Source organism: Macrosteles quadrilineatus, unplaced genomic scaffold (genome assembly GCF_028750875.1).
Source record: "Macrosteles quadrilineatus isolate MER2022 unplaced genomic scaffold, UCM_ALF_1.0 Scaffold_8__2_contigs__length_117827958, whole genome shotgun sequence".
Lineage (NCBI taxonomy): Eukaryota > Metazoa > Arthropoda > Insecta > Hemiptera > Cicadellidae > Macrosteles > Macrosteles quadrilineatus.
The window spans coordinates 92,712,190-92,727,924 of record NW_026542601.1 but is presented as its reverse complement, the minus strand read 5'-3'; the positions used below and the strand labels follow the sequence as shown (position 1 = coordinate 92,727,924).

Here is a 15,735-nt window from a genome sequence, read left to right as displayed (position 1 = left end):
AATAAACATGCTTGCCTATTAATATTTAGATAACCCAATAGATATCTTTTATTAGTATTACTCTTTCCCTCTATACCATGGTGAAAGTATTGTTTTTGTCAGAATTTTCGAGTATGAGTTTTGGGCGAATATTTCCATTTTGTGTCCCCCTGAAGTCTAAACCCCAAAAAGTGGTTTTCAAAGTTCTGTGTGGATGTGTACGGAGCTGCAGACCACACCTGTAGTCTGATTGAGATGACATTTGGTATGCAGGTAATAATCCATAGTATCTCCAGGTCTTTATTTTTCTTTTTGTTCAAATTTTAAATTGAATGGTGATTTTTCTATAAAAACCCATAAAATAATGAAAAATCAAATTTTCTCAAAAATGGCCCAAACGATAAAAAAAAATTGTGTTTATAGGCCTAGTCCTTTAAATTCTGAACAAAATGGTAGAACTTTGATTGCTATACAAATTACGGTTAGAAAGTTATTGTAACTTATGTTATTTTCCCATAAAATAATCAGATTTTTTTAAAGCCAGTTTTGATTTAAATTAGTATGTACTCCTTAAAACCAAATAACTTCTTGATCAGCATTGTCCTTATAAATCTAAAAAAATACTGCAACCCCTATAGCTGAAAAATTATGGTCCAAAAGTTAATGCAGCTTTGTGATTTTCCTTATAAAACATCATTAGTTACTCCCACCACTTACTTACCCATGAGTAAGGTTGTTGACAAGTTAATGAAAGAAAGTATTTGTTAGATTGATGATAACTTTTTTTACTATGTTTTTACAGATTTAGTCTGGAAAAATTAAAATAATTACAATATGCTTATCAGTCACCAACATAAAATCTAAACGTGCGTGGGAGGATAAATTAAAACAATACCGTATTTGAAAAAAGTAGTTTATAAATAAGTAAGTTGAAAAATAAGTATAATGAGTAACATCACATATTGTCAAGAAAAGCATCCAATAAAGATGTCTTCTTTTTTGGCATGGGTGTAAGTTGCAACGCTTTCTGCATACGTTGCTGTTCTTTTACAGATATTTTCTTGAAATATTTCTGATCTTTACCTTTGTTTATAGCAGGTTGTGTCTTGTTTATACTGACAAAGGTACTTTTTACACTTTCAACCGCAGCAATATTCAAACCAGCATATTTAGCTATCTTCTTCTTTTTCTTCTTTTTTCCAAGATCTTCAGCAACAACTACATCATCGTCTTTGTTTGTAGACTCTACTATTGGTTTTCTTAATTGTATTGGTGTCGTCTTGGAGCAAAATTTACATTTGAATACCTAAAAAACCGAATATCAAAAATAGTTCACAGTTAACAAAATTGTTAAAATGTACAGTAGTGTTGTTGGCCATTTTATTTGAGTAGATGAACTTAAGAAAGAATTGGTAAGAAAATAAAAAATACTTAAAAAATTAAAACAGGTTAGTAGTTATGGAAGGAGAGGATTTTATGGCGAATTGAAATGAAATTGAAAATTTTCATATATGTGTATTTGTGATTGAAAGTTGAGGGTTGGTGTTTGTTATTGAAAGTGAAAGAGAGAATGAAAGAGAGAGAGAGAACGAAAGAGAAAATGTAGGAGGTAGATGGTAATGAAAGAGAGAGGGATAGAGAATGTTTGGGGGTGGGAGTGATAGAGAGAGAGAGTGAAAGAGAAAATGGGGGAGGTAGAGGGGTATTGAAAAGAGAGAGAGAGAATGTGAGTTGGGAGTGAGAGTGAGAGAGAGAGAGTGAAAGAGAAAATGGGGGAGGAAGAGGGGTATTGAAAGAGAGAGAGAGAGGGGAGATAGAGGAGTGATAGTGAGTGAGAGAGAGAGAATGAGAGTGAGATGGTGATTGTTCATGATGATGTCATTGTGTTATGTGTGTGTGTGTGTGTGTGTGTGTGTTTTTATTTTTATTACTGCTTTATTCTGTATTACTTGGTATAGTTTATTATCAATTACTCTGTTATAGGTGTTGTACATTTTAATGGATAGTAGTATGTTTTTATAGTTTGTAAAATTAAAAGATTTGGGTAAATTCTTTAGTCGTGGTATGGTATCTTTCAATGTCCTGTACCCGTATGTTTTACTTCTTACTGTAACGAATTCTAGAATGGGATTATTAGGAGATGTATCTTTGAATTTACCTAAGAGAGTATTAGAAATGAAATGTTGATCTTTTGTAAATGAAGTAGTATCAGTGAATACTTGTATTGCAAATGAATCGTTGTCTGTGTATATTAAATTGAACGGTGGGAAGTACTTTTTCAAGTTATTGTAATACATGTGGTACATGTATCTCTTACTTAGATCTAGTATTGAAAATCCTACAGGTATGGGTTTCTTGCACTGGACCCTTTTCTTTTTCATGAATATTATATAATTGTTTTCATTTGGAATTAGTCTGTCTATGAACGTTGGTTGTTTTATTAAGTACATGAGTTTCTTAGTGTTGTCGTACAGGAAGTATTTGTTTAGGTTTTCAGTTACTTTTTCTATTGATTTGCCATAGATTAAGTTCGATTGCAGTTTAAAGAAATTTGAGAGGGTTTTGTCATGTGAGTTGGTTGTTCGTAATTGGGTGTTTATGTCTATGTAGGGTTTTAACCAACATGATTGGTTAAATGAATTTACTCTATGGACTTTCTCTAGTATCATGCCCATTGACAGAGCTTGTTCTAAGGTCTTGTAATGGATCACGTAATGTTTTCTATCTTTGAAAGAAGATATTAATGTTCCTGTACCTCCATCGTGGTAAGGGCACAGTGGATAGTCTATGTGATTGGTATTGTAAGGGTATTTTAAATCTACTTCTAAAATGTAACCTGTACCATTGGTAGTATTATTGGTAGTGTTAAATGTTGATGGTGAAATCCATTTGAAATTGTCAAGTGGAAGTGGTTCTGTTGACATTATAGTGGCGTATAGACCTATTATATTGTAAAAGTATATAAATGAATCTGGTTCTGAGGCATTATAGTTTGGAAGAGTATGGTGGTTTGATTTTGCATAGCTTTTAATTACGGATGTATATCCACCTCTTATTCCTTTCATTATCATGTTGTACATGTCTATGTCGTTTAAAAGTTCTATTTGGACTTTAGTGACTTTGAGCATGACGTCGAAACAGTAAGAACCTATTGTCAGGTAGTGGAAGATGTCGAGGTTATAGTTCTCTATACAGATTGATCGTATAGATTTTAGTTGATGGAATGGTATATCATCGGGGATGAATTGGAAGAAATCTAAAAACTTCATTGTCGTGTTCTTGATTCTTTTTGATATGCACAAGAACTTCTCTATCTGTCCCTTGAATGGGATGAATTTTATGTTTGCGTTGACACTGGTGAAGTAGTTTAACAGTTCTATTCCGAAATCTTTAATTATTATAGGAACAAAGTGTGGTAGACAAAGTGTAGATAGTTAAAGTTACATGATGAATGGGCGTACCCTCTTACTTTTCCATTTACGTGATTATGGTCAAGGACGTAGTCGTCGTCAAGAATATGACCACATATGTGACAGGTGTCATTGATTTGTGGTTTGGGAGGATACCAGTTAGGAGGGATATTTCTTTTATATATCCCTCCTATTGATTCACATTCACTTTCTAATGATATCATGAATGTGGATATGTCTGGAAAGGAAAGTGTACGTATTATTTTACTTGATTCATCCATGATATTGTATGTGAGACTTTCTATGGAGTATGTACCTATACGATGAGTGAACGATGTATTTGGATTTGGTTCACAGGTATCCTCTTTGACTAACTTACTTTTTATGTCACAGTAAATGACAAAGGGTATCTTCAACTGTTTGTGGTAATTTTTAAAGAACAGTTTGGTACCAGTCTTTGGTACAACAATGGCAAAGTATAAAGAAATATTCATGATGCATATAACAGATCAATATAATTAATATATCTTATCATTTTTAAAAGTTGAACTTGTTTTTATTATGTTTTCTACAACATTTTTAAAACAAACAAATTACAACCAATTACTTATTCTTCATAAGGATAGAATAGGAAGTTTTAATTATTATGTTTTTGGAATATTATTATTTATTATTAAACCTATGAAAACATTTCAATATAGCCTAATAAATTATTAGTTTTTTAGCTTAAACTTTTAAGTCAAAAATGAGGAAAACTTATTTTTACCTCAAAAATAACAATATCCCACTATCACAACCACCTTCAACTACAGGCTGTGGCCAGCAATAATTGACAGTGTTGTACTGAGTATTAGCTCCTGGCAGTTTCATCATTATGGTAGTGTGGAACTAGTGGTTATGTTTTAAATATACTGGTTAGCCTACTTAATTTGTACCAATGATGTATTGATTTTAAGAGACAGTTAATTATCTTGAACGTTTTAGCAGTACAGTAGTGGTAACAGTAGATGAATTACATTTAACAGTGGAAATAAGTATATCATTAAAATTTTTTACAGTGGAATGGACGTCTATTGATGTATAGATCAAATCCATGATTTGAACAAGGAGATCTTGTCTAACACGTTCCTAATTGATTGTTTTTTAGAGTCATTGTTTACTCTCAGATTGGTTTTGGCAGTATTTTTAATTTTGAGACAAATACTATAGTGGTCTGTGACTGAGGTCTGTAGAATGGCTGAGTTGGTTGTAAAATTAGGTGGAAGTTTGACAAAGTAATGATCAATATATGTGTTACTTATTGGTCTTGTTACTATGTCTATACACTGGATGAATCCTAGGTCACTTAGTATGTCTTTAGAAGTAATGGTCTGCTAAGGAATTTAATTGAGGGCACAAAATGTCACAGTTGATGTCACCTGTAATTATTTTCATGCTAGAACAAGTTGTTGAATTTGTTATACAGGGTGAATAAAGTAATAGTCAAGACCCCCCCCTCTAATATTTTTCCAAGTAAATATACAGAGATATCCTTTTGGTGGTCAAGCAATTTTATCAGGAAGTTTCATTTTATCATTTTGAAATTTTTGAGTGTCCCCCCAAAAGGGGGGATTTGGGGGGCAACTCAAATATTTTAAATGTAAACCCCCTTCAAGTGACACCTCATTTTGAATTGTTTGTAAAAACTTAAAGAATGGTGAAAACTAGAAGTCGCTATCTCTTCCCTATCCAAAATGGTAGCCCGTCAAATGTTGTGGAAAATCAACGGTAAAATTGTTAATATTGGCTGCCATTTTGGATAGAGAAGAGATAGCGAGCTCTGGTTTTCACCATTCTTTAAGTTTGTTTAAACACTTCAAAATGAGGTGTCACTTGATAGGGGTTTCTATTGAAACATTTTTAGTTGTCCCCCGAATCCCCCCTTTTGGGGGACACTCAAAAATTTAAATGTAAACCCCCTTCAAGTGACACCTCATTTTGAAGTGTTTACAAAAGCTTAAAGAGTGGTGAAAACCAGAGCTCGCTATCTCTTCTCTATCCAAAATGGCAGCCAATACTAACAATTTTACCGTTGATTTTCCACAACATTTGACGGGCTACGATTTTAGATAGAGAAGAGATAGCGACCTCTAGTTTTCGCCATTCTTTAAGTTTTTACAAACACTTCAAAATGAGGTGTCACTTGAAGGGGGTTTACATTTAAAATATATGAGTTGCCCCCCAAATCCCCCCTTTTGGGGGTACACTCAAAAATTTCAAAATGATAAAATGAAACTTCTTGCTAAGATTGCTCGACCACCAAAAGGATATCTCTGTATATTTACTTGGAAAAATATTAGAGGGGGGGGGTCTTGACTTTTTATTCACCCTGTATATTCATGTAAACTATTAATAACGATTTGCAAAGACAAAGCAGGGCTGTGATACATGGCAATTAAGTAATAATTCACACCTGCCCACGTAAAAGTCAAGGAAAGACTCATAGTGATACCACCAATTAATAACTGGCTACAGGAAATTGATAATGAGTTATCTATATATATTACTATTCCATTGTTCTAATTCAAGTTGTTGTAGCTTCTAAATATGTTATAGCCATCAATAGTTAACAAATCACTATCATCATTTAACCCAGCTTCAGTCAGAATAATACAATGAAATTTGTTTTTTATACCCTAAAGTATAATTATATATTTTTAATGTAGCTCCTGATATTTTGGTGTAAGACTTTAAACTTATAAAACAAGTTACTACTATCTAAATTATCATTTAATAGTTTGTGATTCAGTTAAACAATTTCTTTACAAATAACAAAGGGAGATTCATCATAATCTATGTTTATTGTCAGACAAAACTATTGCTCTGCCAGCCAGTGGTGCAGCCTACCATCAATGGTATTCGTCAAGTTCAATGTGGAATATATAGAATGTTCAGCACCCCGAACATAGATAAAAGTCAACAAGGATAAAATGTATTGTTACTATCCAACTATTACATCGCTACACTATAGAATAAATGCCAAACTTTTTAGTTATTTTAAAGATAAAATTGTAGACTGTATTTCAGAAAATTGTTTAGCTATATTCAAGATAAAATCATGAACTAAATTCTAAAAAATAATAAAATAATTTGAAATGTAAAATGAAAAATATTTGATTTTATATGCTGATTACATATTAGTGAAGGAAAGTATTGTCAAGGAATGATGACAAAGAATAATTCAAATAAAAGAATACAAACAAATTGGTATAATACACTCAGTTAGAGACAGCAACTATACACTGGGTGACAGGTGATTTCTAGGTTAGAGCGCTATCGGCAGGAGCTCCGATAAACTGATTTGTTCACTACAACTGCATGATAAGGAATTACTGCACTTAATCTTCACTACAAAATACAGTTCAAAATGGTTTTAGATTTTACAATACTATATAAAATGTAGACATGAATACTTTTTGTATCCTAAGTAAATAATAGTAGCAAAATATATAAGTATGAAGCAAAAAACAGAAGTATAATGTAGTTAAAATTTATTTTGTAAATTGAATAGATTAGAAAATAGTAAACACCTCAATATTTAAAAATATTTATTTCTTTTGGTTTTAAAAACATTTATCCATGTGAAATTTTTAATGGATACATTTTAAAACTTTTACATGTAACGTAATATATGTCTCTTCATACTGTATGCTCTCGTAAAGGTTCTTCCACATATTGCACATCTATATGGTTTCTCGTTTGCATGAATCACTGTATGTGACGTCAAATCACTATTTCTTTTAAAATGTTTTCCACAAATAGTACAATTATAAGGTCTCTCATCTGTATGAACCAATGAATGTGACTTCAATTGAGCAACTGTTTTAAAATTCTTTCCACATGTACATTTATCGCATTTCTCCTCTATATGGACCAATTCATGTCTAATCAAATTTGTTTTTCGTGCAAAGGATTTTCCACATGTTATACAAGTGTAACAGTTCTCTTTTGTATGGAGCTTTATATGTTGAATCAAACTATATTTTTGTGTAAAGGATTTTTCACATGTATTACAAGTGTAACATTTCTCTTCTGTATGAACCTTTGTATGGTTATTCATCTCTGCCTTTCTTAAAAAACCGTGACCACATATCTTGCACTTATAGGATTTCTCTCCTGTATGAATCATTGTATGTGCATTCAAATAACCTTTTAGTTTAAAGGATTTTCCACATATGGTACATGTATAAGGTTTATCATTGGTATGACTAACTATATGTCTCTTCAAACAGGATTTTCTTGTAAAGGATTTTTCACATACTTTGCACTTATGGGGTTTCTCCCCTGTATGTACCATTGCATGTGCATTCAAATTACTTCTTTGTACAAAGGATTTTAGACATAAGGTACATTTATAAGGTTTCTCTGTTGTGTGAATTTGAAGATGACTTTTTACTTCATCTAGTTTGAAAAATGTTTTTTCACATGTACAACATTTGAAGGGTTTCTCTCCAGTGTGTAATAAATAAGTGCATCTTCATAGTCGATCTGGTTAAAAAACCTTGCCCACATATTGGACAAGAAAGATTTCTGTGGTAAGTTAATATTGTATCCATTATTTTACTGTTTCAACCTACAACAAAAAATTTTGTTATAATTTAAATTATGGTTTAACAAAACAAATTACTAAATTTAATTTGTTTAGGGCTACAAAATAATATTTATGGTTGTTCTTTAAAGTGTACAACATTAGAGATATCAAAATAAGTATCTATTTATAAATAATTGTTTTTCTTTTTTGAATTTGTTTGGCTCTGCTACATGACCGATTTCATGATTAGGTCTTAAATTAAAGGTATACAAGCATAGATTCATCATTAAACATCGGCATATATTAATCTATAATCTCACTTGGTTTAAGTATACAAAATCTACTGTCCATATAATCTAATATATAAAATTCTCGTGTCACAGTGTTTGTCTGCAAACTCCTCCGGAACGACTTCACCGATCGTTATGAAATTTGGTGTGTAAATTCTATAGGTATGCGAATCGGACGTAAACTATTTCCCGTTTCGAAATTCTTAAAAGGGCTCCGCCCCAGTGGCTCTGGAGTTTCCCATGTTAACCTTATGAGAAATGGAATTAATGAATCTTAACAGCTGTTTCAATTAAACAAGTTGGTTCTGTTCTATGATGTTCAATAGCATTAAAGTTACAAGGATTACCAACAGGGTGCAGCACTATTATTTCTTTTACATTTATGATAACAGCTAATTTGCAACCAAAAGGTGAGTGAGCGTAGCGAACGAACTTCAACCTGGAGGCGAGTGAGCGTAGCGAACGAGCTAACCTGAAGGCAAGTGAGCGCAGCGAACGAGCTCCAACCTAAAGGTGAGTGAGCGTAGCGAACGAGCTCCAACCCAAAGGTGAGTGAGCGTAGCGAACGAACTTCAACCAGGACGTGATTGAGCGATGCGAACGAGATCATCTTGAAAATTAAACGTAACGGTACTTTCTTTCCATCGGTCTGTCTTAGGGGAAACCTATAACTTAGGCGATACGAAGTTCGCCGGGTCAGCTAGTTCATATATAAGTTAAATTTAATTTCTTTTTTTCAAGTTTGTTTAGCTCTTCTACCTGACCAATTTTCATGTTTAAAGTCCCAAATTAAAAGTATGCACACAAAGATTTAATATCAAACATTGGCAAATGTTTACCTATCGTATTTCTTTAACCAAAAAATATAATTTGATTCATTTTTTAATACTTATTTCAATTTAAGATACATTTTACCAGTTATAAGTTTATAATTCTATATATTTTGGTCTAAAAATTTTTAGTTAAATATTGGCTTTCATTATGAATCAAGTTATCATGGCTATCAAGTTTTTAAATCAGATGACTTTCAAGTAAACACAAGGTAAACAACAAACATTAACATGACTAACAAGTTTTAAATTATTCAGTAGACCTAATGTATTAAAGTTAGTAAATCAAATATTGAAAACCATTTTTTAGAAGTTGAATCAGCTGCCAAATGTAGACTTGTTACTCTAAAAGCTGGTAATCCAAATGGTTTCATTTGTATTAAAACTTATATGGAGTGGTTGAGAGATAATGTAATTTACCAACTAAAACACTATCAACAAATACATGGAAGTATAAAATACAACATGTTGTTAGAATGTAAGTTTTCAAAATCTGAAGATGAGTTACAAACAAAAAGTTTTAAAACTCAAAACGTAACAGTTTTCAGTTTAACTGATTTAAATCAACAATATACAAGTAATATAGAAAAGTTATTACTGGAAAAATCTAATTTAGAAATACGTGGATCAGGTTGGGCAATTTACACGATAGTCAAACTTGAACTTCGCATAAACAGATATGAACCAGTTTGGGGATCACACTGTTACAAAAGAATCAAACTACCCTCTTTCATAAATGGTAAAAAATCTCTTGTAAACCCTTTTCGTACAAGTAGTATGAAAACTAAATGTTGTAGTAATAACAACATATGTTTCAAAATAGCCATAATGGGTAAACTATTAGCAGATGCTAAAAAAGATTACCACAACATTTTAAATTACTTCAAATATGTATCTATAAGTAATCGTTATAACTGGTGTATTTCCTTTCCTGTTAAACTTGACGAGATACAAGTATTTGAAACCATAAATAATATATCAATTAACGTCTACACACTAGACAGTAAGAATAAAAAATAATTCCCCTTAAAGTGACACCCCAAAGAAAACATGATCATTGAGATATACTATTGTAGAGTAACCATTACATGTGGATAAGAAATTTTGAAGCATTCATAGGTAAACAATTAGTGAAAACATCATCTAGACTGTACATTTGTAGACAGTGTTTCAAACATTTCTATAAAAAACTCCATCTTCTGAATCATGAAACCGTCTGTGCAACAACTCCCTCAGATCCAATTGTCACACTACCAAAGACTGGTACCAAACTGTTCTTTAAAAATTACCACAAACAGTTGAAGATACCCTTTGTCATTTACTGTGACATAAAAAGTAAGTTAGTCAAAGAGGATACCTGTGAACCAAATCCAAATACATCGTTCACTCATCGTATAGGTACATACTCAATAGAAAGTCTCACATACAATATCATGGATGAATCAAGTAAAATAATACGTACACTTACTTTTCCAGACATATCCACATTCATGATATCATTAGAAAGTGAATGTGAATCAATAGGAAGGATATATAAAAGAAATATCCCTCCTAACTGGTATCCTCCCAAACCACAAATCAATGACACCTGTCACATATGTGGTCATATTCTTGACGACGACTACGTCCTTGACCATAATCACGTAAATGGAAAAGTAAGAGGGTACGCCCATTCATCATGTAACTTTAACTATCGTCTACCACACTTTGTTCCTATAATAATTAAAGATTTCGGAATAGAACTGTTAAACTACTTCACCAGTGTCAATGCAAACATAAAATTCATCCCATTCAAGGGACAGATAGAGAAGTTCTTGTGCATAACAAAAAGAATCAAGAACACGACAATGAAGTTTTTAGATTTCTTCCAATTCATCCCCGATGATATACCATTCCATCAACTAGAATCTATACGATCAATATGTATAGAGAACTATAACCTTGACATCTTCCACTACCTGACAATAGGTTCTTACTGTTTCGACGTCATGCTCAAAGTCACTAAAGTCCAAATAGAACTTTTAAACGACATAGACATGTACAACATGATAATGAAAGGAATAAGAGGTGGATATACATCCGCAATTAAAAGCTATGCAAAATCAAACCACCACACTCTTCCAAACTATAATGCCTCAGAACCAGATTCATTTATATACTTTTACGATATAATAGGTCTATACGCCACTATAATGTCAACAGAACCACTTCCACTTGACAATTTCAAATGGATTTCACCATCAACATTTAACACCACCAATAATACTACCAATGGTACAGGTTACATTTTAGAAGTAGATTTAAAATACCCTTACAATACCAATCACATAGACTATCCACTGTGCCCTTACCACGATGAAGGTACAGGAACATTAATATCTTCTTTCAAAGATAGAAAACATTACGTGATCCATTACAAGACCTTAGAACAAGCTCTGTCAATGGGCATGATACTAGAGAAAGTCCATAGAGTAATTTCATTTAACCAATCATGTTGGTTAAAACCCTACATAGACATAAACACCCAATTACGAACAACCTACTCACATGACAAAACCCTCTCAAATTTCTTTAAACTGCAATCGAACTTAATCTATGGCAAATCAATAGAAAAAGTAACTGAAAACCTAAACAAATACTTCCTGTACAACAACACTAAGAAACTCATGTACTTAATAAAACAACCAACGTTCATAGACAGACTAATTCTAAATGAAAACAATTATATAATATTCATGAAAAAGAAAAGGGTCCAGTGCAAGAAACCCATACCTGTAGGATTTTCAATACTAGATCTAAGTAAGAGATACATGTACCATATGTATTACAATAACTTGAAAAAGTACTTCCCACCGTTCAATTTAATATACACAGACAACGATTCATTTGCAATACAAGTATTCACTGATACTACTTCATTTACAAAAGATCAACATTTCATTTCTAATACTCTCTTAGGTAAATTCAAAGATACATCTCCTAATAATCCCATTCTAGAATTCGTTACAGTAAGAAGTAAAACATACGGGTACAGGACATTGAAAGATACCATACCACGACTAAAGAATTTACCCAAATCTTTTAATTTTACAAACTATAAAAACATACTACTATCCATTAAAATGTACAACACCTATAACAGAGTAATTGATAATAAACTATACCAAGTAATACAGAATAAAGCAGTAATAAAAATAAAAACACACACACACACATAACACAATGACATCATCATGAACAATCACCATCTCACTCTCATTCTCTCTCTCTCACTCACTATCACTCCTCTATCTCCCCTCTCTCTCTCTATCTCTCTCTTTCAATACCCCTCTTCCTCCCCCATTTTCTCTTTCACTCTCTCTCTCTCACTCTCACTCCCAACTCACATTCTCTTTCTCTCTTTTCAATACCCCTCTACCTCCCCCATTTTCTCTTTCACTCTCTCTCTCTCTATCACTCCCACCCCCAAACATTCTCTATCCCTCTCTCTTTCATTACCATCTTCCTCCTACATTTTCTCTTTCATTCTCTCTCTCTCTTTCATTCTCTCTTTCACTTTCAATAACAAACACCAACCCTCAACTTTCAATCACAAATACACATATATGAAAATTTTCAATTTCATTTCAATTCTCCATAAAATCATCTCCAACTTATAAAACCATAAGTTTTATGGTTATTTTTATGGTTTTATGGTACTACTCAGGTTATTAAAAAAAAATTTATTGGTATGAAAGTTGTTAAATAAATTTTATAGCATTTGGACTCTTTTTATGACAGTAAAGGTTTTTTTACTTCTGTCTTTAGTCCGAATTCTCATCAACCAAGTGTTGCCCACTAGTTTTGTTACTTGCATCACGCCAAAATATGTAAGCATTTGCTGCAATCGCCAAGACAGTTCGGTATTATGTCGACGGTCGGTTTGGTCGATGTGTGACGGCTTTCCATGTCGATGTTCATGATTGATGTCTCAAATTGAAGGTTTGCACACAGAGATTTCACATCAAGCATCGGCATATATTTATCTACAGTCCCACTCGGGTTACATAAACAAAATTTGCTCCCCCATGTATTTCTTATGGCAGTAAAATTTGGTTTTTCTTTTCCGAGTTTGTTAGGTTCATCTACCGGACCGGTTTTGTTATGATTGAGGTCTCAAATTGAAGGTATGCACGCACAGATTTCACATCAAGCATCATCTACTGTATTACTCGACCAAAAAAAAATTTGATTTATTTTCAAATGCTTGCTTCAATTTAAGATTTATTTCACCAGTTATAATTATACAGTGTGATTGAAAAGTCCCGGAATGGTGTAATATGTTTTTTAACATTATAGATAAAGTAATAAAATTTGGCACATCAATAATAACCATGTCTACTCTTTCAAGCTATTATTACTTTTTTAGATAAAGTAATAAAATTTGGCACATAAATAATAACCATGTCTACTCTTTCAAGCTATTATTACTTTTTTACCTCTTAAGGGGCCCGTGAGGAGTAAGACAAAATTCTCAAATTGCAGCATAGGTCAAGTTTGGTATCAAATTAAAGGTCTTATTTAACTTAGTAAAACGCATTGCCGCAAACCCTAACTCAAACGGACAACTCAGTCAAAAGTGGCAGCCATTCAAACATTTCTTGAATCTGCCATTTTGAATCTTTAAACGAAGGCCATTTTTTACCCAGTTGTTATTTTGAGCCCAAATTTGCGGCATTGTATTCTACTTATAAATACCTTTAATGTGATCTGCATATCGACCTATGCTTACGTTTATGATTTTCTTCCGACTTCTAGCGGGCGCCCCCACAGTTATATAATAAGCTTTGCAAATTCAAGGAATCTTTGAACAGCTGTCTTTTTTACTCCATTGTCCGTTTCAGTTCGGGTTTGTGGCATTGTGTTTTATTAACAGATACCTTTACCTTGATACCAAACTTGACCTTTGCTGCTATTGAAGAATTTTGTCTGACTCCTCGTGGCCTTAAGGGATAAAAAAGTAATAACAGCTTAAAAGAGAAGACATTTATCGCTATAATTGATTTACCTAATTGATTTACCAAGTTTCATTCCTTTATCTATAATAGTATATTATGACTTATAAAAGATATATTACACCGTTCCGGGACTTTTCAATCACACTGTATAGGCCCTAATCCTATATATTTTGGCCTAAGAACCTTCAGTGAAATACCGGCTTTCATTTATCCTAAGTTATTAGTTATTCAAATCAGACAAGTTTCCAGCAAACGCAAGGTGAATAACCAACATAAAAATTATTTTTTATATGGTTTTCTATGATTAAAAATCAATACCTCCTGTATTGTTTGTTTTTGATGATGATCAGTAAGTTATAGGCTTTAATTTGAGCTATTGATCGTTTGAATCACTTAAAAGTTCAAGAATCAAAATACCAAGGTGTCATATAATTCCTTTCTATCTGTGCATTGTAACATCTGTTCAAATGTTTAGAAGTTGTTTTTGTTTACTATGATGTTAGTTTGTTTCATATTGTTAGTTCTATATCATGGTAGATTCTATGTTCAATAAAGCCTAACTAAAGGTAATTTCGTTTATAATGGTTTTATTCATTCAATCTACAACAATTTATTGAACATAGAAGATTTTATTAAAATATACATCAATCTTTTTTCTTGGAACGGATACTCAGACCTGAAAGATTTAATGCCAATCCTAATGAAGTCAATGAAGTCAAGATTGGAAACACTGGTTTCACACTTTTGAAAACTTTATTGAAACTAGTAAAATCAGTGAAGAATTGAGGCTTAAAGTATTAACCAATTTCATTTCACCATCCGTTTATGAATATGTAAATGACTGTGAAACATACAAACAAGCAATTGATGTGTTAAAAAGGTGTACTTGAAACCTGTCAATGAAATTTATGCACGTCATACGTAGAAATTGATACATACGTAGAATCTCTGAAGCGACTTTCCAAAGATTGTAACTTTAAAGCTGTCAATGCTGTATCAAGTAGAGATGAATATATCAGAGACACATTCATTGATGGCTTGCTAGTACCTCACATTCGTCAACGGTTGTTGGAAAGCTCTACTTTGTCTTTAGATGAAGCAGTTTCTCAAGCCAAATCACTCGAACTTGCTAAATATCACTCTGAACAGTACAACTTAGACAAGTGCTTACCAACAATCAACGCTGCAGCCTCAAAACCTATCACTGAAAAGAATCCATACTTGTCCAGTCCTGATCCAACACCTTCTGCTGCCAAGCCAGAATCGTATCCATCTCAAGAAAATATAGCGTGTTCACTCAATCAGACATGTTACTTCTGCGGCTTTAAGAAACACAATAGAGCTGTTTGTCCAGCTAAAGAAGCTATATGCAGAGGATGCGGCATTAAAGGTCATTACCAAAAGGTATGTAAAAAATCCAAAACACCAACTTCTACAGTAAAGGCATCAGTCCATCAGTCAAATTGTATTGCCTCAGTACCATCGTGTTTGATTAAAGCTGTAGTCCCAGTACAATTAAATGGAGTCGATGCATACGCTCTTATAGATACTGGTAGTTCTGGTAGTTTTATCAATCAAAGCTCAGCACTTAGATTCAACATCCCTGTCATTCCATGTAATGGGGGAGAGGTATCAATGGCTTCCACAACTCTGCGTTCT

At 32.7% G+C, this 15,735-nt stretch overlaps 1 protein-coding gene across 1 annotated transcript in view; it reads right to left on the bottom strand.

Moving 5' to 3' along the window:
• Positions 1–876: 876 nt before the first annotated feature.
• Positions 877–15,735, bottom strand: part of LOC129001723 (uncharacterized) — a 29,558-nt gene continuing 14,699 nt past the window's right edge. The window contains exon 3 of the mRNA XM_054429128.1: positions 877–1,285. Coding sequence (XP_054285103.1) covers positions 935–1,285 — 351 coding nt within the window. The 3' untranslated portion in view covers positions 877–934. The remainder of the gene's footprint in view (positions 1,286–15,735) is intronic.